Source organism: Paramormyrops kingsleyae, chromosome 2 (genome assembly GCF_048594095.1).
Source record: "Paramormyrops kingsleyae isolate MSU_618 chromosome 2, PKINGS_0.4, whole genome shotgun sequence".
Taxonomy (NCBI): domain Eukaryota; kingdom Metazoa; phylum Chordata; class Actinopteri; order Osteoglossiformes; family Mormyridae; genus Paramormyrops; species Paramormyrops kingsleyae.
In genome coordinates this window covers 41,088,728-41,115,048 of record NC_132798.1, presented here as the reverse complement: position 1 = coordinate 41,115,048, position 26,321 = coordinate 41,088,728, and the positions used below count along the sequence as shown (strand labels likewise).

At 43.9% G+C, this 26,321-nt stretch overlaps 2 protein-coding genes across 7 annotated transcripts; both read right to left on the bottom strand.

The window, feature by feature from the left end:
• Positions 1–7,742: 7,742 nt before the first annotated feature.
• On the bottom strand, positions 7,743–10,032 carry LOC111854382 (RING finger protein 225). The gene has a single exon (XM_072709133.1). The coding sequence runs from the start codon at positions 10,022–10,024 to the stop codon at positions 9,464–9,466; it is 561 nt and encodes a 186-aa protein (XP_072565234.1). The 5' UTR covers positions 10,025–10,032; the 3' UTR covers positions 7,743–9,463.
• Positions 10,033–16,039: 6,007 nt separating this feature from the next.
• wdr31 (WD repeat domain 31) lies at positions 16,040–26,265 on the bottom strand. 6 transcript variants are annotated; one of them, XM_072709131.1, is made up of 10 exons: positions 25,943–26,265; positions 24,681–24,837; positions 23,994–24,126; positions 23,152–23,226; positions 21,556–21,700; positions 20,199–20,299; positions 19,842–19,909; positions 18,267–18,408; positions 17,948–18,110; positions 16,040–17,410 (listed from the first exon to the last, which is right to left on the bottom strand). In XM_072709131.1, exons 2-10 carry the CDS (start codon positions 24,725–24,727, stop codon positions 16,983–16,985), a joined length of 1,302 nt encoding a protein of 433 aa, XP_072565232.1. In that variant the 5' UTR covers positions 24,728–24,837; positions 25,943–26,265; the 3' UTR covers positions 16,040–16,982. The 6 variants fall into 6 exon arrangements, with proteins under 6 accessions (XP_072565232.1, XP_072565233.1, XP_072565230.1 ...); XM_072709132.1 differs by having other exon boundaries at positions 24,681–24,834; XM_072709129.1 differs by having other exon boundaries at positions 24,681–24,812.
• Between the last annotated feature and the right edge of the window lie 56 nt (positions 26,266–26,321).

Genomic DNA, 26,321 nt, shown 5'->3' with positions numbered 1-26,321 from the left:
ATTGCATTTCACAGGGGGCTAAGGATCTTCCTCTGAGGCCCAGCAGCGATGTGGTTACTCTGCTGTGCACGGAACTCGAGCCACCGACCTTCCGGCACAGAGGCCTAACCTGCTGATCTGCGCGCCGCTCACCCCTCCCCCTTTACCAGAAGTCTTGTCATATAGTGTTACTGTGTTTCTGTGATCTCTTTCTGCTGCTTGAAGGTGTCGCGGTTTGTACTCTGTGGCTTTCCTGGATTGGACCCCACGTTCTGGGTTGTTTGCATTTCCTGCTGCATCACTGCTTTCTGATCAGGCACCTTTTGTGCCCACACTTGCATCCCATGTTTTTTACCTGATGCCCTACTGGCACTTCAGGACTGGTTCCTGCTTCAGTGGGCATGCCGTCCTGCCAGACCATCCGCGATCCTGTCCATAGCTGTTCATACTCCTAACACCATGTAGTTTGGCGCCAGGCCTGGGGTGGTGCTGTAGGGCAAAGCTGGTCTAAAAAGTCATATTTATACGTCTGGTATGGATGTTATAAGAATAAATTTTACTAAAATTAACCGCACACTAAGTACCCACAGCATGCATGTATTGTTATCTCATGCTTGCAGTGCATGTTAAAACTGAAAATAAGAAAAGAAAAGAAAAAACTACAGCTAAAACTACAAGTACGATGAACTTGGGGTCAGCGTGTGGCTCAGTGGGCTAATCCTCTGTGCCTGTGATTGGTCGGTTGTCAGTTAATAATAAGACTGAGACAGAAATATACATGGAAATATGGCATTGCAGTTGAAGCAAAGCATATAGTTTGTATCCATATTTTAGTTTGTAGCTATAATCCCATAGCAAGGAATATTAGAAATGCCGCTATTTACAGACTTTCTCAGCCAACCTCTCTTCAAATCCACTAGCCTTTTTTGTTACCATTCTGATCAAAGAGGTAAGAAATCTTTGTTCCGATCTGCCTGCTGGCTTCCTGCTACTTTTCCCCTGACCAATGAATGATCAGGGTTTTCTTGCCTCACTGAGCAGAGCCTCTGTGTACTTTCAGGCTCAGCATGCTGCTCAGCCTCGTGTGCCCCCCACCGGTGATCACCCCTACGTCAAACCAGCCTGTGCTCTGTGAAGACCGTATAAAAAAATAGCTGCATTTAATAAGGTGTAATCTAATCAATCAATATTCCCATGCAGAATCCAGTACCATTGTGTTTTTAGCAGAAGCTTTTATCCAAAGTGATGCACTCGAGAAAGCAGGATCAGCCAAGTCTTAAAGAAATTGAACTTAAGGGTCTTGCTCAAAGGCCCAATGGTGAAATCACTCTGCCAGGTTTGAACACACAGAGCAACATACCTCCTCAGCAGAACTCTGGCTTTTACAATTAGGTATTATTTGTATACTTTGTCACACAGTTTTCCTTCATTTTGTCCCCCCTTTTCCTTCCATTTTTGAAGATCCTGTAGCCGACATAACAGTGACAGAACAATATAATAGTTAACAGTGAAAACCAAACAAAAAGCATCCCAGTGTTTCCCCTAGGTTCACAGCTTTTAGGGGGAGGGGTGGTAAACGCGCGACCGTGTAGAGACAAAAATGACAAGCTGTTGTGTAAATAAGATAAATAACATAAGGCTATTTAGTTTGTTTAATAAAAGGACAATGTATAGACCTGTTCTATAGGAAAGGTAACCTGTTGTGATCTGGCACTATATAGAAAAAAAATTAAATGAAATAAAATGAACTTGACCTTCATGGGGGAGTGTGAGATGCCGGTGGGGGGGGCTATGCGCCCCTCTAATATAATGGTTGGGGAAACACTGGATCCCATAAACTTTAAAAGAGTGATGTTTCCTTTTGCTTGCAGTGCATGAAGTGCAACAAGGTCAACAGATAAACACCAAATATTAAGACAAAACATTAATAGAAAATCAGCTAAATTATCTAAAGCAACCATACAAAAGCACCTTTAACCTGAGAAAAACTGCAAAAAAAATAAAAAGCAATAAACTGTGGCCAGTATCTGTCATATTTAATGAATATTTGGCAAACAGCTTGCTTTGCTGGTGGAAACAAAATTGGCAGAAAAAAACACCACATATCTTGTTTTGTTAGACATTCAGTTCTGTACCAGACATGCCCTGGCGTGTCACAGAGGCCAGATACTCGGGCCCATGGGAAGGTGATACCATGTCTGTTTGAAGTACAGATGAATATGTGTCACTGATGTAGTTCTGCATTTTTGGTGCGGTTAGGCATTTAGCATGGAATCTCTACCTGGAATTACTTTGTTCCATCAGAACTTTGGCATGTAGCTCTTTCAGAGTCGTTATTCCTACCTGCTCTAGTTGCTGCGTAAACTCAAACTACAGAGCAAGAATCCTGCGGCTCCTCCATAGCAGAAATATTAAGCGTGTGTCATCAGCATTTAAGTGCATGCAGTACGTGCCACAATGCCAGGCATTCTGGGAAAGGCCCTACTAGGTCATTGACGTCTGCAGGCTCTCTCTGGTATCGCTTCCCCAGAAGCTCAGTAGGTGACATTAGATGACTATATCTACTGCGATCAGTGGAGGGGGCGATGTGTGGCTCTGTGGGTTTAGGCTCTGTGCCCATGATCGGAAGATCGATGGTTCAGATCTCATGTTTGATGCAGTGATGTCATAATTAGGCCCCTGGGAAAGGCCCTTAACACCAACTGGGCCTGCTTTCTCACCTGTGTGCCGCTTTGGATAAAAGGATCTAATTAATGTAATGTGATGGAAACATGGTCTTTTCTTAAACACGTTTCTTTACATTGTAGCAAATTCTAGATTATTTTATCTGCAATTTCTAAGATTACAAAAGTGCATGGTCTGCCACGTATTTCTTCAGGAATATTCTCTTAACCAAGCATGATGACTGAGCTCTGCCTAGGCCTGTGTATCAGCTGCTTTTCCTGCTTTCAGGTGACATGATGATTTACAGAGGAAGCCTGCAGTACCTTCTTCCTGCACATGACATCATCTGTTCTCGAGAAATACCTCTACTCAGTGTATACCAAGAACACAGCACATTTCTGATCGACCCATTCACACATGTGATTGTTGTTAGTCTTTGGGCTGTGTTACTGAGTAAATGTGACGTTTTGTAGGAACAACATATCTTATAAAGTAATTAGTTTTAGTAGAATTATTTTGAAACCCACTTTAAAAGATGCATTGAAAGATGATTATTGATCACCAGGCATAATTCTAGGATTTGATGCTTAGAGGGGCTTAGCTCTGTAAAGAAATTCGATAACGTTTGCTGAGGCCGGAGTTATGAAATGTATACAAAACGCTAAATGGTTTTAGAAAAACTATGGTGGTCATTGCATGTATCCTCCTCATCGGGCCACAGACTTTTGAAGGTTTCTAGCAACGGAACACTTTATGTTAGTGCAGATGATGTCAACCTTCCAGTGTGTCATACAGAATGCAGTATGGTGTGCAGTGCTGGCTGTGCAGTGATTCCACACTGTTCCCACCATTCGCTTTGGCTGCAGTTCACTTCCTGGAACGCTAAGCCGCTTCAGCCCATGTCATTTCCCAGCAATTCCTCAGAAAGACTACAAAGACTCCAGTGTTCCCACCCACCGGGACCTCTGAGACCCCCATGTACATGGGGAGGTGCCCGGCACCATTCCCAGCCAGTCTGAGCTAAGCTGTGGGGACTGGAAATCTTTTGGGATGGCAGCTGTTAGTGGACGTTGTTTTCATAGGGAAGTGTGGAGGGCGAGCAGCTGTGTGGTCGGTCTCTCCACTCGCGGTGGCTGCAGACCATCAGCTATGGGGGCGTCACGAGGAGAGGGGTTCCGTGCCACACGTCAGCATGCACTTCACTGTGGAATAACTCAGTGTTTCCCTGTGAGTAGCTGAGACGTCATCCTGTCCCGTCATTCCCTAATCCTGCTGCTACACACTGTACATCCTCTCACGCATTGCTGGAGTTACCCTGTACACACAGAGTTAAAACAAGCCCAGTGCTTACCTTTTGCTACCATTAATCACAAACACAGATACTACAAACTCATGATGAACAAAGTCATTTGCAGATGACAGCACAAAAACTGAAAATATCTATGATTTTCATTTGTATTTCAAGCTGGGGTTAATGCTAAGCTCACCTGACCTCTGTCAGTGTCTTTTTTTGCCATAATGGCTGCACTGAATGTTTTATGTATTTTTATTTTTTACATGTAGTGATTTTTCCAAGTCCTCACATGATGTATAAACAGTCCTGTTGTGAGTCTGGGTTGGAGTTGCTCAAAAAGTCAGTAGCAAAGTCACAAAGACTCAGCTTTTTAAAGTAGTTTAGACATTGAAATGAGACATTGAGACCATGCTGTCTTAGATATGTGATTACAGCAGCCATCTTCTAAGGAGGTAATCTATTATATGGTCAACCTGAGCCTGGAGCCTATCACAGGATCTATAGAGCACAGGGCTGGGGCACAGCCTGGACAGGGTCCATCACAGGACACACACACAAACACAGCAAGCCCTTGGACTGCAGAAAGACATGAGACTACCTAGGGGATACCAGCACAACCCAGGGAGAACAGCAAGGGCAGGAGTCAAACCCCCACCTGTGGAGGTGTGAGGAGGCAGTGCTGCCCACTGAGCCACGGCGCCACCTTATGGTGAAATAGGTGTATGTAATAAAAACAAACAATGAACTCAAATACACACATGTAATAAGATAATCATCTATTGAACAGAAATCCAGACAAGTGTATGTCAGTTGTGAAGATTGAGTTCTCTGATACACCTAAAAAACAGGAATGAAAAATAGCTTGTAAAAATGAAAACTATGACTCAGTAAGTAATGAAATCAGCTGTAAACTGCACTTCCTTTACCGCCCTTTTTATGAAACACACCACTTTGCATCTTCAGGAAGTTGTGGTTGAACAGTGGATTGGAAGTTTGTTTCTGTTTGCCAGAACAGGGCCTTTTTTGATGGCAGTGTGCAATTCCCTGTAAACATTTCCAGAATGGGCACCTGTATCAAACAAAATGAGTCATTCATTTGTTTTTTTTGTGAGTTTGCTTGAGTATTTCAATGTCAAGAGTGACACGGAAATTAAGTAATGTGAATGGTGGGCGTGTTATCCTTAGAAAACTTCTACATAGAACACTTTATTGTCATTGTACAGAGAGTCAGTATAATGAGATTTCAGTCCTGGCATATCCCACTACAGTGTCATATGAGACACACACAGACGTATACAGGTGAGAGCAAAGCTTGGAATCTGAGCACAGGGTCAGCCACTTATCCGGCGATAAGATACTCTGCTAACCACAGGATTTGAACTGCTGACCTTCAAACAGGGGCATCAGAAGCATTTTGAATGTGGGGGGGCACACTGGCATAAAAGTGATATTTTATGTTAAATGTGGGGGGGTCCAAACAAATTATTATGAAATGTGAAGGGGGACACGTCCCCCTCAGATTTAATGGCGGCGACACCCATGCCTTCAAATCACAGATATAGCGGCCTAATCAGTGTTCAAAGTCGCCATTTGAATTTAGCTTTGATTATGGCGCATATTTCTCATGGCATTGTTTCCACAAGCTTATGCAACATCTCATCCTTTATTTTCATCCAGATTTGCATTCATTTCTCACCAAGATCCTGTATTGACAAGTGAGTTGAACCACTCCATAAAGCCTCCTTCATCACATCCCAGAGACCTTCAATGAGGTTAAGGTCACAACTCTGTGGTGACCAAGTCACGAGTGAAAATGATTCCTCATGCTCCCTGAACCACTCTTTGACAATTTGAACCCATTGAATCTTGGCATTCTTGTTCTGGAATATGCCCATGCCAACAGGGAAGAAAAAATCCATTGATTTTTAAGTATTTGCTGATATAAATATAAATTTTCTTGGACGGGCAGTGTATTTTGTTACTACAAGGTCAAATGGCCCTGCGCACAGTTATTATGGTGTCCTTGGCGGAACGCATTAGCGTTTAAACTGAAAAAGAAATGTGATCGAATGCATCCCAGATCACCTCGGCAAGTGATATGAGTGATTGGATCACAAACTAGATTTCCAATTAAAATAAAAAATAATATAAAAACTAAATTGATGAGTAATTATACTAATGATTGCTCAATTAATGATAGTCACGATCACCCAACACACATTTTAAAACCAAATATAAGGAGGGCCATGATGTATCTCCCCCTCTGTGGCGACGGTGTGCTATGTGTGAGCTGCATGCGTGAGCAGGCAGACTGACACACGGGTGGGTGTGGTCCTGCCTCACTCTTTTTGGCTCCATGCGACCCGGTGAGAAAGAAGAGGTTAGTGAGAGTGAACAATGGTGTGTCACAATGCCCCACCCTGGAGGATGACTGTTCGTGAAAGTTTATCTGATTGTCGCTGAGCGTTTGTAAGTCAGTTAAGTCACCCCTTGTCCCCTTCCATAGACAGGTGGGGGCCGTGATGTCAGTGAGAGTTAGGGAACTCCGTGCTGCTCCTTAGCAACCCGAACAAACAAACGGTGCTCCGTGTTTAACTGCAAACGTGAGGCGGACACAGCCAATGACCCCACCCCACGCTGTCCACACGCACAGCGCAAACAGGAGTAGGGGGGCAGGATGTCGTGTGAGTCATGCAGCCCCTGTGTTTGTGAATGGCGGTCCCTTTCACTTGCTCATGGTTTCCTTCCATAAATGCTGTCCTCTGGTGTGACGCTTTGGCCCCTGTACCTAATGGTCCTGCAGGTCACTGCACTCAGGATACACAAACTCCATAAGATACACAAACTCCACAAGTCAAAGGCGTGTCCTTTAAAACCATTTTAGTCATTTAAACAGATTATCTGTTTAAGTGATTCCATTACAGCCCTGGATGTTTATTCTCAAACAGTTTGGATATCAGCAGCTCAGTTAAATTTGTTCATTTTGTTTACTTGCGTTACACAGTAATCCAAGTATGTTTTGCAAGAAGAATTGATTATATAATTATTATCATTTTTTTCTCAGAGTTTTCTTTTCCCGTAGTTTATATGGTCATATACTTCATTTCAATATTGCTCTATCTATCTATCTATCTATCTATGTATTCATTTTTACGGAATTCTCAAGACTACTTACTTAATGCGGACATACAAATAATTGAAAGCTAATGTCTAATATGCCAAGACCTGGGAGCTGACCGCTGTGTTTGAAATGCAGCTTGTAGAAAGAGAGAGCAGAAGAGCAGACAGGAATGCAGCGCTTCCCCTGTGGCATTTGTATTTCCTGTTTTGCAATGATCTGTCCAGTCTACTCCGTCTCAAATGGTTGCTGCTCTATTTCATAAAAGAATTTGAAAAAGTATATATTTCTAACAATTTATCCTAAGTTGTTTTCTGGGGGGAGGGGAGTCAGTGGGTTTATGTCTGATCCCTTCCTGTACTTTTCCATTCTAGCCACTATCTGGAGATTTTGCAACATGCCGTGACCTTGAGCACCAAACTTAGCTCTTAGCTGACACCTAGTGGAAGGGTTAGGAACATCAGGCAGCTAAATACTGACGTCTGCTACTTACTGGCATAAAGGGTCACCTTCATGCCTGTACTGTACTGATAAAGCAAAATAATTTAAACATGAAGGTCATTTATTAAAGGAAACAATAAGTCTGAGTTAAACATTTTTACTGTTCTATAGATTAGCAAATATACAAAATCTACCTAAAAATAAAACATTTATATTTATGATGCATGTCAAGGTAACAGACTAAGGTGAAGGTGAATATCACACAATATTTAAAAATAGCAAAATATCGGTGATACTGATAAGATGTAAATACAAAGTTTTATCGCTGTAACTGTGGAGAGTTTGTGAGTCATTATGAAAGATTAGAGTGGAACCAGAGAAAAACACAAAACTGTTGCTACATAATAAAAAATAAACTTATTAAACACACATATTAAACAAATAAAACAATTTAGCCCATTAAAGTCTTTGTGAAAATAGCTGTTCATTTCAAACCACACAAAGCCTAGGATAGGCATATTAGTGAAGGTCAAGAAGACGACTGATATCTACCTGCAGGAACAGAGGGATGAGCAGCGAGGCTGATGTCTGTTTACTGTATTTTAAAATGTGGACTCTGTGTTTGCACAGGCTGTGTCCCACAAGGGCACCCTGTCCAATGTTATGGCCCATACATTAATTTATTTAGCAGATGCTACAATTAATGTGAGGTTCAGCAGAGTAGGAAGGGTCGGCCAGTCTCTGAAGTACATATGAGTCTTACGCAAGGGGAAATCACTCTACCAACTGTGGGATTCAAACTGATGATTTTTTACCCAGAGGTAACCACACCTCCTAACCCACTGAGCCACACCTCACACACCTCAAGAGTGAGTCAATAGTCCATTGAACATGGATGTTGTGCAAGGATTGCATATTCCATTGTAAAAGTATGTTAATAATGATAAATGGTTCTCTGTTACATAATTTGGACATGAGCATTTGGTGTCAATGAAATACAAGGCGTCATAAATGAAGAAAATGTTTAGCATTCACAGTCATTTAACCAATATGTTTCTGCATTTTGTTACTGACAGGATTTGAAGTATTAAACATAAGCTTAAGTTCAGAGGTTCACAAACTACACCCAAAAAAGGGTCAAGTTTCTGGTAAATATTTAGAGGTAACTGTGATTGCTAAATACTAACATTTCCATGGGACAGGCTGAAGGCCACTCTAAACTCTTTATGTGGGTATTTTAATGATCACGATTCTACAGGGGATTTCTGTTAGTGAAATTCCACATTGAAGTGTCAGTAGATCCATCCACCTGCTTACCTAGTACAGGGTTGCAGTGAATGTGGCAGCAGATCCAGGAAGACCAGGGTAGCAGGACAACACAGCCAAATGTCATCTGTCTATCCAAACTAAGCATTTCATTTGGAATGAACGTTGGGCCTATGGAAGGTGTATAGGAACTCAGAACAGAGCACTAAACTTGATTTTAATTTGCACAGCATATTTACATTTCTCAAAAGTGCTGTCACAAGTGATGAAACAAAGCTCAGATAGCAGTCAGAAACTTTAGATTCAGTTAGTCAAAAGTGAGATGACACTACTTCGTAAAATTTACTTTGTTGTCCTTCTTGAGTCTTTTCATTGCCACTGGAACTGTACGGATGTTGGTACTATTTGTTCTCCTCCATGATCTGAAGCAGAGACGCCTCTTTAGCAGAGGGTTTGGTTTAAGGACCAAAATGTGGCAGGATTGTGTTTCCGGCACAAGAGATGCACCTGTAATCTTGGAGGAGCTTTGTGTCACAACCTTAACTTAAAGTCACAGTCAGTGGGTTGAGTCTCAGTCAAGAAAAAATGATGAGTCTAACTAAGGCTGACCTCTGTAAGCTTGTACCACATTACAAATGAGGCCATTTATTAGGCTTCAAATGCATGAAATTGCCAATGTGATGCTTTTGTGTTGCAGCTCCCTAGGAGGTTTTCGTCATGATGATGATAATGCAGATGAATGAGACAATGAGGAGAACCACGACTACCATGATGAACATTTTGCAAGGCGGCATGCAGGGCAGCCTGTGACGGGTGCCAGTCTCATGGCTGCCAGTCTGGCTGGTGGTGCTCGGGGGACCCACATCCAGGGAGCTGCTGACGGTGCGAAGCTGGGGCAGCGGCACCACCCGCTGGGGGTGCTTCACCTGCAGCCGGGCTTTGCTGCGGATGAAGCGGATGCTGTACACGTGCTGCATGGCCTCCGGGAGGTTGGACATGATGGACGTGTCATTGTCCAACTTGGGGAGTCCCAGGGTGGGTAATGGGGTAAGAGCCCGACAAAACGGGCACTGGATGGTGTCGGGCTGAGACGACTTGACGTTCATGCGGGCCAGGCACTCCAGGCAGAAGGTGTGCTTGCACTGCAGCTTCTTGGGTGTGCGGAAGACATTGTTGAACTGGCTGTAGCAGATGGCACATTCCAGGTCAGGGATGCCTTCAGGTGGCACTGTCATGGACTCCGGGTCGTCTTTCGACTCCATGGTTACATTCAACGTTCGGCAATAGCCTTAACAGCTAGGTGGACTGCAGGCACCATGACGGGACAGAGACAGCATACTGCCACACTGACCTGTGGGACGGCAAGTAGTGGAGGTATTAAGGTGTTCATTTCATCAAATGTGTTACATCCAACTCTCTAATAATCTACACTTTCTTCAGAAAAACTAACAGCCTGCTATTGCCTGTAATGCATGATCTGGTGGATACAGGACAAAATAACTGGCAAATCACAAGGATGGAATGGAGGCTGTTAGACATCACTGTTTACAGAACCAGTCTGTAGTGCAGGGACGGCTAACCCTGCTTCTGCACATCTACTTAGCTTCAGCATAACTGGCTCTAATACCAAGATGCCACTGAAGGGCCTGATTATCCGTGTCAGGTGTGTTAATTAATGCTGCAGCTAAGCTCTGCAGGGTGCTGGAGCTGCAGGAGCAGCAATGAGCAGCAATGAGCAGCCCTGGTCTAACAGCTCTCTGTATACACAGCCGCGGAAAACATTAAGAGACCACAGCACAATTTTTTCTCTCTCATTTTTAAATTTATGGGTGTGCATCTGTGAATAATGTCTTTTTTATTATTTTGCAAACTGCAGCCTGGTTCTTCTCAGTCTCATTAATGAAGGGCTTCTTCTTTGCTTTATGGGACTTCAGTCCTGCTTCTAGGAGCCTGATATGAACTGTCCTAGCAGTGCACTTCACACCTGCACTTAATGTCTCCCATTCCTTTTAAAGGTCACTTGATGCCATCCTATGATTCATGAGAACCTGTCGGATAAGCTAACAGTCATCTCTGGCATTAGAAAGTCGCTTCTGCCCTTTACCCATCTGGCTTCTGGTTGTTCCTAGTGTCTCATGCTTCACCCTATTCTTGTGTATTCCTCTTAGAAATGTTGAACTTTGAAGCATCCTGATACTCAGCATAGCCTTCTGCCAGCAGAACCAGAATTAAACTGGGATTTATAAATGCAAATTTATTTAAAAATATAGTGGTCTCTTAATTTTTTCAGTTTTAATGTATTAAGTATTAAGTATGCAATTTGCCTTACCTGTGCAGAAAAACATACAGCTCTATATTCTTTGAAAATTTGAATTACATTACACTCATAACACATTTTGTAATTGATACAGAAATGTCACATGGGTGTTGATGACTTTCGTGTAACTGCACAGGTAATTCTGCCAGCCTAATAATAGTTCAATATTGATGCGTTTAATATTTTATTAGTATGTTAATAGAAAAACCTGTGTGACTTTTGAAACAACCAGTCATTTTTATCAGCATTATTTTCCTTGGCTTCCAGTGCATAGCCTGACCAGATGTTTTATCCTTATGGAAACTATTTTTAAGAGCATAATGGAACATTAAATGCTAATTGAAATCATTTTCTTATGAAAAACTGACCGTGACTAATTTAATCCATTATGATTTTTAATCACATTCCCATTGATTGTAGTTGTGGTCAAACTGTTAGACTTTTAATGATCCCCAGAGGATTTGTTTTAGTGATTTTCAGCAATAAAAAACTAGGGCGGGGCGACACTGGGCATGGGAACAGACAGGATTATTGAGAACGACAGCGGTGAGACCCTCTGCAGTGGACAGAACAGGCCCTGCCATGAGGAGAGCTGGGCTACATCCTGCAGGCTTACATCTGTTGGAGCTCATCTGTTACATCTGTTGGAGTTTTTTGAGGAAGCTACTCAGGAAGTTGATGATAAGAAGGCCTATGATGTCATCTACTTAGATTTCCAAAAGGCTTTTGATGTTGTCCCCCACAAGAGGCTCTTACTTAAACTCAAAGCGACAGGTATTTTAGGAACTGTAGCGACCTGGATTGATAACTGGTTAACAGATAGGAAGCAGCGAGTAGTTATAAGAAGCACAATGTCACAGTGGGCCAGCGTTCATAGTGGGGTACCGCAGGGTTCAATTTTAGGACCACTATTGTTCCTAATTTACATAAATGATATAGACATCAATATATACAGTAAACTGGTGAAATTTGCAGATGACACCAAGGTGGGTGGTGTAGCAGATACTGAACTAGCGGCTCAGCAGCTACAGCGGGATCTTAATTTAATTAGTGACTGGGCCGACACCTGGCAGATGAAATTTAACATAGACAAATGTAAGGTACTCCATGTAGGGAGCAGAAATATAAAGTACAGGTATTTTACGGGACCTGCTGAAATAAAGGTAGCTGATTAAGAGAAAGACCTTGGTGTGTATGTTGATGCTTCCATGTCTCGTTCTCGCCAGTGTGGGGAAGCAATAAAAAAGGCCAATAGGATGTTGGGGTATATCTCCAGGTGTGTGGAGTTTAAGTCAAGGGAGGTAATGCTAAGATTATACAATTCCTTGGTGAGACCTCACCTAGAATATTGTGTGCAGGTTTGGTCACCATATCTTAAAAAGGACATTGCGGCCTTAGAAAAGGTGCAGCGTAGGGCCACAAGAATGATTCATGGTCTTAGAGGAATGTCATACGAGGAAAGGTTAGTTGAGCTAAATCTGTTCAGCCTCAAGCAAAGGAGACTGAGGGGGGACATGATCCAGGTCTATAAGATTCTAACAGGTTTGGATGCTGTTCAACCGAATAGTTACTTCAGCATTAGTTCAAATACAAGAACTCGTGGCCATAGGTGGAAATTAGCGGGAGAACATTTCAAACTGGATTTAAGGAAGCACTTCTTTACACAGCGTGTAGTCAGAGTATGGAATAGTCTTCCTGATAATATAGTGCAAGCTGAATCCTTGGGTTCCTTTAAATCAGAGTTAGATAAGATTTTAACAACTCTGAGCTATTAGTGAAGTTCTCCACAAGCGAGCTTGATGGGCCGAATGGCCTCCTCTCGTTTGTATAGTTCTTATGTTCTTATCAGTTGACAGCGGACACCACCATCACACTAAAAGTGGTCAGGAGATGGCTGCATTCTTCCCCTTTCTGTTGCCCCACAGCAAAATCTGTGATAAACTGGAATCGAGTGAATTGAAGCGTGACGGCACCTCCAGGTCACAGAGCGGAGTGAAGCGCGTGGCTGACGGCACAAACACTGAAAGAGGTGTGTCTGCGCACTGCACATCCATTAAAGGGCCTTAAAGGGAGCAGCAGCTCTCCATGCTGTGAAAGATTACAGTTTTCACCATATTGTACAATTCCATTCAGTTTTATGAATGATCTGATCCCAGATCATCAGCTGACCCTGGTATCCTTTTTGTAATGGTCATAGGATTAGTATGAATTTTACAGTTACACCCCTTAATTTTAATATATCACGTAGACTAGAAAATAACAAACCACACATGCTTATGTTCCAAACAGGCACACCGGGCTGCTGAATGCTGGTCAACAACTCTGACCCCAAGCAAACATCCCCCCCCCAACATCCGTTATTTCATACATCCGCTATATTACAGCCTGTAGACAATGGACTTATAGACACACTGGCTTTCCACATAATTATGACATCATATGACTTGTATCTTTTATATAAATATCAGAAGGAAGTGATGTTCTGTAAGGAGCTTGCCCTATTTGCATTTTACAGATAAGGCAAAAATGTATCATGATGGTACAGTTACCAGACTACAGGTATAAAAATCCATATGAGTGAAATAACGACATATACATAGTAGCAGCTATAGATCTAGAGATCCATTCACAGTCAAACCGTAAACGGTGGTCCTGTTGCTGCTTTTCCCAAATACCATTGATGTGTGGCTTCCATTTTCAGTATGTAGGTTCACACACTCCAAACCTAAGTTCTGGAACCTGGTCCCAGTTTACAAGTCCCTGGGCCGTCTTGACCGGGACTTTTGTAGCTCCTGGCTACTTTCACACCACACAACAGGAACTGGGACTTTTGTTACTAAATTTGCATGGGAGATGCTTCACACACAATTTCACATGAAACTACACCTCCATGCCAAAACAATGGAGGAAGAATAAGTCGTTTTGTTAGTTATTTGTTAGTTATTGATGGATCGATCACGACCAAAACGGGACACACCCTTTTTTTTATATTTTACTTATATGACTCATGACATTTTCATGATTCTTATTAAATCAGGCCAGCAGATCGATCTTTCCTTTTCTACAGAATAAAAAACAATGTAACACTATCCTACTAATACCGTATTACCTCAGTCTCCTACTAATACCGTATTACCACCAGCACTGGTGATATTAGACATAAGTATATTGATTAATGATCTAATTTTCCCATGCAGAAATATGGAGACGCAAACAAAAATTTATTAATTAATACATTTAATATATTCGGAGTACAAAAATAATTCCATCTGCTCAATTTCCGCTCCGCTACATCTGTTTTTCTGCACTTCCACATAACTTTCAAGTTAGCACCAGTGCATGTGGTCAACCAGTCAGCAAGCCATCACTGTAAGCACCTCTCCAGTAGTTCATGTTTGAACAGAAAGTACTGAGTCTGGGCCAGGGACTGAAAAAGGGTTCAGGAACGGCCTCTGAGGAGCTACAATCGGGCTGGGTTCCTGCGGTGTGAACACAACATAAGGTCTTTGGTTCCAGAAAAAGGTTCCGGTTCCAGGAATACATTCTGGGGGTGTAAAAGCACCTCAGGAAACCCATGTGGTGTCAATGACAGCTATAATTGCAGAAACTTCAAAAGGACATGCAAGATACTTGAATACCATGAGAGTGGATGAGAATGTACCTGTTAATACATGCAACACAGACTCTGGTCTTAGGACTGCTAACATCATGAGCCATCAAACACCATCAGGAAATGATCTATGAGAGGCGTCAATTAGCAGTCAGGTTTCCTTAGCATTCCTACCAAAGACTATGGTCTTAAGCTCAAAAAAAGTAAAGCTAGACTTTTAGACAAGTTAGAGCCAATAAACCTCCTTGGCTAATACCTACTTGCCTGTTAATCATCTGCAGATTCCTGGTCAGTTCTTCAATTCCAATCAGGTAGTCAGCAGAAAGTAGTCTCATCATAGGCTTTTGTGAGTGTGAACCTTTGCTGATATAGTCATAGTGTTTCTGTGGACCTCCTTCTTTCCTTTGTCTGCTGGTCTAACCGAGCCTACATTTGAATACTGGCATAATATAAGGAAACATAAACATCATAGTCAAATGAAAGGCAGGCCATCAATCTGGTTAAGCTTCCCCTAGTGCTGCTCACAGAGTTTGGAAATACTTATATTTGGAGTAGACTTCTGGTCTGACTGACACTGGGAAAGGCATCTCGGAGTGAGTACGGAGGTCCTTCTCTCCTGCTTTCCAGCCCTTTGCAGCTGCCAGGCTGAGTGCGGACATGTTCTGAGGATGCAGTGCTGAGCTGTGGCACACTTGCATGCAAATGTGGTGAGTAGGCGTTAGTACTCTGAGCCACATGGCAGAAAAGGCCTACGATGCCCCACATCTTTTTCCTGCAGTTTCATTCCAGATATCCAGCTCCGCATTCAAAGTAGGAACAGGAAACTAAAAAAGCCACAAATCAGTTGTTTTTTTTTTTACTCAAGCCCATGAACATCAGTTAGATTCATGCTTAGTCCTGTTCCATCTTTCCTACATGTTGACCACATACTGTACTGTACTGGGCTTCTCTGTTTGTGTGCCAGCAGGAATTCTGTGTCTCTGTCATCTGCTATGGCTGTAACTTCTGACATATTACTCCCACACAGCTAAACAGAGCCACTGGAGATGGGCAGCTTCAGGCCTGTTCTCCACATATCTTATTGTCAGGGAACCATTGGCTGAAGAGATAAGTGACTTCTGAGCTAGATTAAAATGTTAGGGGAACGTTTGGGGGTGATAAAGTATCTCAGGGGCAATGGTCCAGCTGACGAGAGCGCTGTCCCCCACAGCTGATGCAGAGTGCAACAGAACCTGCCACCTGCGCAGAGCTGCGATTTTATCTGCTGGTCAGACAGTAACCTGCTTCACAGGAGCCCAGTTCCTGGAAGAGGCGAAGTGGTCTGGCTGTTGCTGATGACACTGCACGGGGTTCCCACTGGTAAAAATTCATTTATTTAACCAGTACATGTCACTAGGACATCCTATTAGCAGAAAAGCTGCAAAAATATTCTGACACTTTACACAATATGCACCAAAACATAAATTTACACCACACAATTCGTACCATGACAGACATTGCTACAAACAGATCACCTGATAAAAAAAAACAAAACAATTATGCTTCATAAGGGTAGTACAACTGTGGTAATTCATCACAAAAACTGAACAGGAGTGTGAAATTGGCCTTGACTGGCAGTGCTGCTCATGTCCTGCTGACTCATTTTGGAGCGTGAACACAGATGTGAGATTAAGGGCAGCATATCGGCACAGCAATGAGGGCAGATCGAACCCTGCTGTTGGACCATCGTGAAACAACGGAGCTGCTCCAACAGAGCAAACAGTGTGAGACTAAACCACAGGATTCTTGCGCTATATAAATAACAAAGGTCTTGGTGCTTTAAAAAGCAGCTCAGGTTTTTCTTTGGCTGAGACAATAACCGAATAGACTAGAGCTGAGCTACTTTCTTCTGTCAATTGATGGAGACGCCCCAGAGTGCTGCTGCATTATTACATATTAGCATTTCTGCTACTACTATAATCGATTCCCCAGTGTCTGGTTTAATAATTTATGTCTCACCTAAGTTCCTCAGTACATAAGCAATTGCTCTGGAATCTGACTGGCTCTGTGGCTGAATAGAACAACTCCCAAAAACACCTGTAAGCACTTTCTGTCATACACACCCACACGCAAAACTATCAATAGTCTGCCAACAGACACGTACATTTCCGGTGCTTCCTGTGTCAACGGCCATCACCTATGGGATCCTGAGTACTTTCTGCTCCCTGGATAGGGGGCTGAGGCTTGACCTTGAGGCTGGTGCTGGCATCACACCCTTGCCCCTGGTCTCAGTGGTGATAAATAAGAGGGGGGGTCAGAAGCGGGCTGCCTCCCTGAGCTCGGGCCCGGCGCTGAGGCTCAGGTGCAGGAGGTGTATCCCAGTGTTGAAGCTGGCACAGAGCAGGCTCCCCACTTCACAGGGGGCGAGGGAGACCAGGGGCCCTGAGCCATCCAGGGTGAGGCTGCATAGGCAGGCTGCAGAGAGGGAGCGCGGGACACAGTACAGGACGTCAGAAGCCACACATTTACATAAGACACTACATGCTGTATGAAAACCATGCTTAAGAGGGTCATCTGTGCTCTTTTGGCCTCGTCCACACGGACGTTCGAAATGAACGCTCTCTGAACGCCATACGTGTTTTTCCTGCGTTTTGTAGCTGCGTTCGATTGCCGTTTCACTGGCGTTCGCTTGACGCTGTTTAACACCAGCCTGACGCCCAATCTGTAGTCTCGTGTATTCACCTGTGGGGGCAGTAATTACTCTTAAGGTCTCTAATGTATATTTCGAGATTTAAACAAGATGACGAAATCACATTGTAAAGTTCTAGTTTTACATTTAAAAATTACTTTCAAACGTGCATAATTTGCGTCTTTTGCGTCTGTATTTGAAGCCACCTAAACGCGTAGCCGGCCGAATGCCAGTGCTGAACGCCTGTGTGGTCGCTTTGATTTGCTCCAATGAGCAGAAAAAACGGTCGGCGTTCATTCGGCGCTCACCCAACCCACTTTCTTATTAATCTGCTCATTGGATCATCCTTGCGTATGAAAGTGAGGAGCCTAGAGGGATGTAATGGCCAATGTTGTGAAATTCCCATATTAGCAAGAAAATCGCATGATTAAAGTATGATGCAAGAGATTTCATCATTTGTTCCTTGCTTGCTCATATTAATTCATCTAATAGTGAACGATATTAGTATGGAATATGTTTAGCTTTGCTTAGCATTCAGTCGTAGGTATCTGCCTTCAGATATTAATAAGGGAATCACACAGCAGTTTCACCTGCAGTATTCTGGTCCCAGATCTTGACAGAGCAGTCATGCGAGGATGTGGCCACCATGTGCGGCGCCCCGGGAGTCGCAGGCAGGAAGACGCAGCAGGCCGTGGTCTGCAGGTGACCTCTGTACTCCACCACCTTACAGCCCGGCTGCCTGAGGTCCCACAGCTACACACAGACAGCGTGTCAGACAGCGTGACTGCGGCAAGCCACTCGCTCCACTTCCATCTCAGCCAGCTTGGCGGCCAGCGTGGGGCTGAGGATGAGTAAGGCATGTTGGGAGGCAGGGCTGGGGCTGGGGAGAAGGCGATGGGGGGCGCTTACTGTGGCCTCGCAGCCGTGGCCTCCGAATCCATTACTGCTGGACAGGAGGTAGTGCGAGCTGGAGCTGACGTCGCAGTGCGTCTGAATGTACTGCTTAGCGGGGAAGGTGTTGGCGACCTGCCAGCTGCGACTGTCCCAAACCCTGCAGGGGGGCGGCAGCAACTTCAGCTACATGTCCAAGTCCTTAAATACTACAGTAACTGCAGCTAATGCTAAGTATTACTCGTTTCTGTAACTACCTTTAATGTCCACCTCTTTCCATCAGCATCCAGCACATCTCCAAATTATTTTAAGCATTTATAGAAATTTTAATAAAACCATCTCTGGTTGTCCCATGATTAGCAACTGGCCTATGAAACACGAAGATCACTTTGCACCAGTTCTCCTGCATACATAGGTATCAAACGGGGCATAAACATCATGTACATGTTCAGCAGATATATGAGTAAAGTCTATGGATGATGATGATGAACACTGTCAATAAAGGTGATATCTATCATTGCTGCTCAGTGGAATGGGAGTATGTACTACAGAGCTATAAAGGCAGTGCTACAGTGGAGAGGTGGCAGAGCATCAAACACCTGGCAGAGCATCAAACACCTGGCAGAGCATCAAACACCTGGCAGCACCCTCTTGTGTTTAGTGATGGAAGTACAGATACGTACAACACCTATACATGAAAGGTAATAGATGCCCAACCAGTGGAGAACTACTTAATCTGACAATGCATCATGGATATTTCAATAAATGGACATGTTTCTGAATGGAAACAGTCCAAGTCCTACACACTCATCAATACCCATTTCCAACATTGATGGTTCTTGAACAGGAAAAGAATAGAATAGTGATCAACAAGGTGAAATTCTCTACTTTGCCCCATCTTGTTCTTCATATAGGTGGGAGTAAGCTTGGGGACAGCCATCTTGTGGCCCCCAGGAAGCTGGGGGTTAAGGGCCTTGCTCAAGGGCCCACGGACAAGTGACTATTTTTAGGCACCATATGGACAGCAAGGATAAGAGTGTTATACCTTCAGCAAGACATTTCACTCGTTACTTCACAAGGTGGTCCGAGGTGGAATTTCATGATAGTTGTACTTTTCATTTGACTTTATAATTTTTCAGTTCAGTTTGAGTTCAGCCCAGAGAGAGGTGGTCTCAGCTCGGTTCATGTCAAGCCTACAGTATATTGCCGTTCACTTAACCTGTGCTTTGTGTACAAAAGAGCTCCAAGTTGGCTTGGCCTTTGTATTTTAGCCCTCCAGGCCTGGAGTAGACATATCACATGCTACTGCATGGGGAAGCTCAATAAAACAAATAGACGGAACCATGGCCACTGCTAAGGACAGCAAGACTATAGCGTGAACAGAAAGACGACTGAGACTCCGTCAGAGCTGAAGTGGCCCAAAGAGACCAAGTCCTCTTTCAAATGAACTCACCATGGGAGTCCATTTTCTGTAATGACCGCTTTATGGTACACTTTAAGGGGGCCGAGTTTGGTTCTTTTAAAAAGGTCAATATGTGACAGCGCCCTAAAATCCCAGTGAAATAAATTCAAATTGCACATGCTCTGTCTCACCGGATGGCTTTGTCTTCTGAGGTCTGGACAATCGAGTGGGTCCCTGGCACCCAGCAGACGTGAGTAACCTGCAGAAGGGAGAGCATCACAAGAGCATTTTAGAGCAGAGAATGTGGAAACCCCCATTAATACAGCTGCCAAGCAGAATCAGCTACTGTTTCCATTTATCTCTCATTCACCATCTCTGGAAGTGTCCACCTTCAAAATGCAGAACTTCAGCTGTTCCTTCTATGGAGCCTCTGACCTCCATTCTACACTACATAGTAATTGTCAGTTTTGGTCACAATCTCTATTGCCTACTCTATAGCCTATGCCAAGCAGAGGGTTCCACCACACGCCGCCCATGCAGTCCCTCACCAGATTACGCGAGATGGTTTTCCTCTGCAGACACTCCCCCGACTCGATGTCCCACAAGCACATGGAATTGTCCCGGGAGCCTGTGCACAACTGGGATCCATCTTCAGTAGAGCCCAGTGCATTCACTCACTTAGCATAATATCCACACAATGTCTGGCTAATCTATTTACCCATTACAGATAAAACATTTCTAGGTGGGAATAACACGTCATTTCTTTGGCCCTATGGCTCTAACAATGATAAGCAATAAGATGGATGGTGGGATGAAAAATATTTTTCCTGATATGAGAACCTTTTGACTAAGTTTATACAGATTATATATAATCCTTTTTCACAGGCCTGAGATACATAATTACACTGCTAATCACTCAAAGGACCGTACTCTTGTAGGCAGGGCTGCACGATATCACAAAGTGATTATTTGAAATTCTTGCGCTTAATATTGTACTTTTGTCATCTGAAATAAACTACAGTGAAGCAGAATTTGCTATCTACCAATAGTGTGTGTCGAATATGATGGAGGTATCGCCACATGTTGCGTCAACAGACACAAATTAGCGCCGGCAAATGCAATGTGATTACTGGGCTTTAGATGACAGACATAATTTGTCCAGATGGTGGCTTTCGGTACCGACCAGGCGTATATGTAGGCCCACATTTGATAAGCAGATTAGTAGTATGTCTAAAATTTTAATGAGAGCATGGGCATAAATTACAAGGGAGATGGGGGGGTTGTAGCCCCCCCCCCCCAATAAATCAAAACCAGCTAATACAATCCCCCCAATAATCATGTGTCCCCCGTAATGGGTGGAGACCTCAACCCCCACAATGTTCCAGCCAAAGTTACGCCCTTGAATGAGAGGTATATTTTGATGCCCAAAAGTACCTGCAAAAAATACCTGCACATCACCAACATCTTTTTACCTTGTTTATCCACAATATCTCCTCTTTCAAAACATGTTGTTCACCATTTCAGTGTTTATCCCTTCCAAGATTTACCGAAACAGCAGTAATTTCATAAATGACATGCTGAATTCATACATATTAGTAACTTCAACAGATTACTAAATATGCCTTACATCTATATTGTAGGTGTATTCCTAACCTGCTTACCTCTCATACAGTACCAAAATTGGTGTCTGGACAAAATTTATGCCCATTATCTAAAGCCCTGGTGATCAGTGCACATGCACACATATCACAATTATATCACAACATGATATAGTGCAGCCCTACTCATAGGTCGGATCAGAATTCATCTCCGTTCAATGGTGTGAGTCAGATATTAAACCAAGAGATAATATTCTAAGACATGGTAAGCTGCAGCAAGTGCAGACAGGACACATCAGGTGGTCACCTGGACTGACGGCCAGCCCGTTGACCACCAGTTCATGTCCACAGAACTCCTGAACAGGGTCATCTCCACAAGTCAAGTCCCACATGAGCGCACTCTTGTCTCGGGAAGCGCTGAAGATCCGGCTGCTGCCAGGAACACACCTTACCTGTGAGACAGGACACAGGGGCAGGATCCCCCGGACTGGTTGATGCAAAGTGTTATTAACGGGGACACTTTTTTTTTTTTTTTAAATGTGTCCTGTCCGGCAGCTTTCGCAAGCAGAATAATGGTCTGAATGCACTGCTGTGTCAGACATATTTGCTTTACCATGAGGGGCTCTATAAACTCTGTATAGGCCCTTCATGTTGGTCAATTTCTTTTTATTCGTATATTTATTGTATTTTATTTAATACATGTAAAATATTCCAGTTGCCGTGCTGCCCGGAAGGGAGTGATATATTAGGAAAATTAGTGAAGAAAAGGGGTAGGGAGAGAGATTAAAGAGAAGGAAGGAAAGAGAGAGAGAGAGAGAGAGAGAGAGAGAGAGAGAGAAAAAAACGAACAAAGGGGGAGACAACAGTGGGACAGAGAGGCTAAGAAAGACAGGAGTAACGTAAAAAGCACATCTGTTTGGGGGAGGTGTTTGAACACGTATGCGTGTGTTGGGTGCGTGTGAATTTCTCCATGGAATGCACTTGATAGCGAGGGTGGGGGGCCACAACCACACCCCACAAGAACCAGAGGCCGGCGGAGACAGGCCCAGGAGACCCAAGGCGTCCACAGCCCCCCAAGAGCACGGAAGAGCCAAGGCCCCACGTCCCCACGACAGCCGGGTCCCCACCCCAGCAGGAGGAGGAGGGAGGACCCAGGCGCAGCCCCCGCAGCCAAAAGGGCACGAGCCCCAGAGAACCATAGGCAACAGGCAGCCGACCCCGCGAAGGTGACGGCCGCTCCCGCACGGGCCAGGGCCCCAGGACCCCAGAGAGCCCCACCCGCGCCGGAGAGGCCCAAGCCCCCCCCAGGCCACCACCCGGGGAGGAGGGACAGCAACCATGCCAAGGAGGCAGCCGCGGCCAGGAAGGAGCAGCTAGCCCCGGACCCAGGCCCACACCGCCCACACAGACACCTCGCAGACACACCTCTCAGCCATACACATAGACCATACACCCACTCACACAACAGACACATACACAGAGACAAAAAGACATAAGCCCATCCACTCCGGACCGCCCTCCGCCATGCGGGGGAACGGACGCCACCCCCCAGCGCCAGCCGCAACCCAAGGGCGCCGCCAGCCGGACGACTACCCGAGTGCCCCCCCACTATCGCGGGCAGGGAGCAGGGGTGTAGGAAGACCCGCCCACTCTCCTCCCCCACACACCTGTGTGAGAGGTGGAGTGTTGGATGCATGTGTTAGTGATTGTGAGTGTATGTGGTGTACGGCATGAGTATGACTGTTGAGAAACTTAAGATGGGGACACTTTCAATGATGTTGTGCCGAAAACTCCATTTGCTTGCACTCCAGATCAAAGCATTAGGAAAGTCGTCGTGAAACGTAATGTTCGCATTGCAGGGAATCTATGCTGTCAAAAAAGATGTGTGAAAGGGTGGATTTACCTTTGTGACTTCCCTGCTGTGGCCGTGGAAGGCTTGGCACAGCCTGCCTGCTCTCCAATCATACACTACAACTGCCTGTGTGCGACAGGAGACAAACAACCAACATTACATCAGCTGACGCGAAGTCAAAACATCTACAACAATTCATCTGAGACCTGTCTGCTAAGTTCAAATTAGCCGTGCAGTGAGGAACAGCCAGGTATCCAACCATAAAAGTCGACACAGAGCAGGATTCTCATAGTTATTGTTGGATACCGGTACCTGTGATCATAGCCTCATGCATAGAATTACAGTGCTCACATGAATTCTAGGGACACTTGCTTAATTCCGCAGAAATGTTGCAAACTTATTGGTTTCAAGACAAAAGTCCATTGACAAGCAATGTTTAACATATCTGCACATAACTTCCACACAGACATTTTCTTTTTATTAACCGTCATCATTTTTTCACTGACTCTTTCAGTTCTGTTCTTGCTATTTTGCTATTAACTGCAGTTGTGGTTCCGCAAAGGGAAACTAAACACAAACGTTTGGCAGTTTATATTATTGCAAAGTTATTACTAATTAAAAAGCACTCAATAAGACTGCTCTTTCAGAGCTATAATTTGGATTTTAATTTATCACTACTTGAAATGAATGTGTTATTTAAAACTACTGGATGATTCTAATGTGATATATATTTTTGTAGATGAATAAAGTAATGATTTTTGTTATGAAACTAATACATTTGCAATATTTCCCAGAATTAAGCAAGACTCATAAGACTTTCTGTGAGCACTGCACATATGCAGTCCCCCCTTACAACAGGGTCACTGTGTCACTTGCGCTTGGGATGTGCTCACATGGTCACTTCCTCCGGATACGCTGAGGTCACAGTCCAGAGTGGTGATGCAATTGATGGTGTCGCAGTGGGCTGGGTCATACTGAGCAATCGCAGTGATGGGTCCGCTTTCCGGCACCTCCCCTCTTGTGGCTCTGCAGTGAATGTGAGCATGCTGGAAATATAACACTCCGCTGGGTGGGGCAACCTTATACAGCAGGCTTCAATCTATAAGGTCCTACCATATATCAAAAACATAAATTTTCAGGCATTTTGTGCTCAGTAATAACTATAAAATCAAGATTTATAGCACTCAGCAAACTCATTATAATTCAAATGTAAAATAAATGCCTACACCTCACAGCTAAAAGACGAGTGCTACAGGTTGAACTCGTAAAATTAACACGCATGGTTCTTTTTTCCAATTAGATGTTGCAATGTGGAAATTCATCACCGCCACACCACCTACAGAATGTCACGCACAAGGCAGATGTACAACTGGCTAGACAGGAGAGTATGTTTCTCATATGCTTTGCTGACTGCTTTATACTGGTACAGGGTGGCTTGCTTCTCCCCTGTAGGGCTGGGTGCATTTCTCAAATGTACAAAGTATGCGTATTGCCTGTAGAGCTGGCTGAACATATGACATATGCAGGTACGTCCACTTCTCAAGTGTATATTTAGGGTTATGTTTTGGGGTGTTTCTCACCTGTAGAGGTCTGAGCGACGGCGGATCTTGCTCTGGAGCTTTCCCATGTGTGAGTCTCAGTGCAGCCAGCGAGATGAGGCAGCAGAGTTAGGGCATGCATCCCAGATCCATACTCAGCAACCGTCACTGGTCCTGAATGGTAACAGTTACCTCACTTCTAATACAAACGCACATCAATCAGGGCTTCACAGTGCAGCACACTGCCATGGGTCAGTTGACACCTGACCATTGACACACTTATTCTAATCAACACATTACGTCTGTGGGTCAAGGCACACAAGGTAGTCTAATATCACTGATGAAATTGCACACGGTTCAATTATATACCTGAATCAAAGTGGGAAAAGTCCCATATTTATAATTGGACATTGTAGGTGACATGGTCACCCCTAAAAACAGTGTGATGAGCACAAATGAGGTGTCCAGAGACTTCCAGAAATCTAAGTCCATCTGGGGATAAGTGGAAGGGGAGGAGACCAGGCTACCCAATCCTATTATACTGCATTACTGCCATAGTGCATTAGTACACCTGACAGGATGGGAGGGAGCAAGATGGCTCTATAACTTGATGCTAAAATACCTGGAGCTGTAGTTTATTACTTATCCATATAAACCCCTATTTCCAAGGCAAGCAATATTGCAGTCCAGTAAAAAAATGAAACGTTTGCTAGCAAACCTTAATGGTATTTCACAGAGAATCAACTGATAGTGGCTAATATTAAAATAAAGAATGTTGTTTTCTTATTGAGGTTTTCAGTTTATTCTTTTTAGGATGCTTTTTTGCCGGATGTACACTTAACACCTGCGTGGACGTGCACAGAAAACATGCACCAAGGAAACTAAATTAGTCTTAGTTGTGACCGTTTCTCACTTTGGAAACAGATTAATTACTTAGAACAATTGTTTACATTTATTAATAAATGCTACATAATATCGCTTAGCAATGGTTGCGTCGTTTCAACTTTACACGACCCTTCTCGTTAGCCTGCACATTCAGTTAGCTAGTTAAATTTTAGCTTGTCATGTACATTTCCTCATACAATAAGCAAATAGCTGAATAATAATGTATATCCTACAGCTGGTTCGTTAGTTGCGCGCCGTTGAACATGTTATTTAGTGACTAGTTTAGTGAATATGTTTATTTTATTAACGCGATTTTTGTGAGAAAACAACAAGGCAAACTAACGCACGAATACGTAGAGTAACCGACTGTTTTATAATCTGCAAAAGAGAACATTAAAGACAGGGAAGTTTTATCTCACCAGAGGAATGATGGCCTCGTCGAAGAGAATAATAATAGGCAGATAATCATGTTTTATCCCCACGGGCAGCTAGCTGTCGTGAACTGCAATCTACAGGTCGACTCTGGATTCTCTTCGCTATACTACTACATATCTAGGCCGTCGGTCTCAGCGGGCTGCTCCAATAGTCCTCCGAGTATCTTGTGCCTATCCATTTTAGAGCACGATATTATCTCTGATTGAAGCCTTTCTCCAAATCAGACCACATGCCCCCCTCCGATTCCCGTCTTAGCGACGCGTTCTCCGTAACCAGGGCTTAGGTCACATGACCAGCGGAAGCGTGGTCATGAGATGTCTGCTGACTTGGGTAGCGGATGTAAAAACATAGGCTAATGTACTT

What these genes read in the sequence shown, in the direction of transcription:
- LOC111854382 (XM_072709133.1), bottom strand. Translation starts at nt 10,024, where the DNA reads ATGGAGTCGAAAGACGACCCGGAGTCCATGACAGTGCCACCTGAAGGC.
- wdr31 (XM_072709131.1), bottom strand. Translation starts at nt 24,727, where the DNA reads ATGGGAAAGCTCCAGAGCAAGATCCGCCGTCGCTCAGACCTCTACAG. An exon ending in TATCCGGAGGAAGTGACCAT is followed by an intron (nt 23,227 to 23,993) that starts GTGAGCACATCC and finishes TGTCGCACACAG; the next exon opens with GCAGTTGTAGTGTATGATTG. An exon ending in AAACCATCTCGCGTAATCTG is followed by an intron (nt 19,910 to 20,198) that starts GTGAGGGACTGC and finishes TCCCTTCTGCAG; the next exon opens with GTTACTCACGTCTGCTGGGT.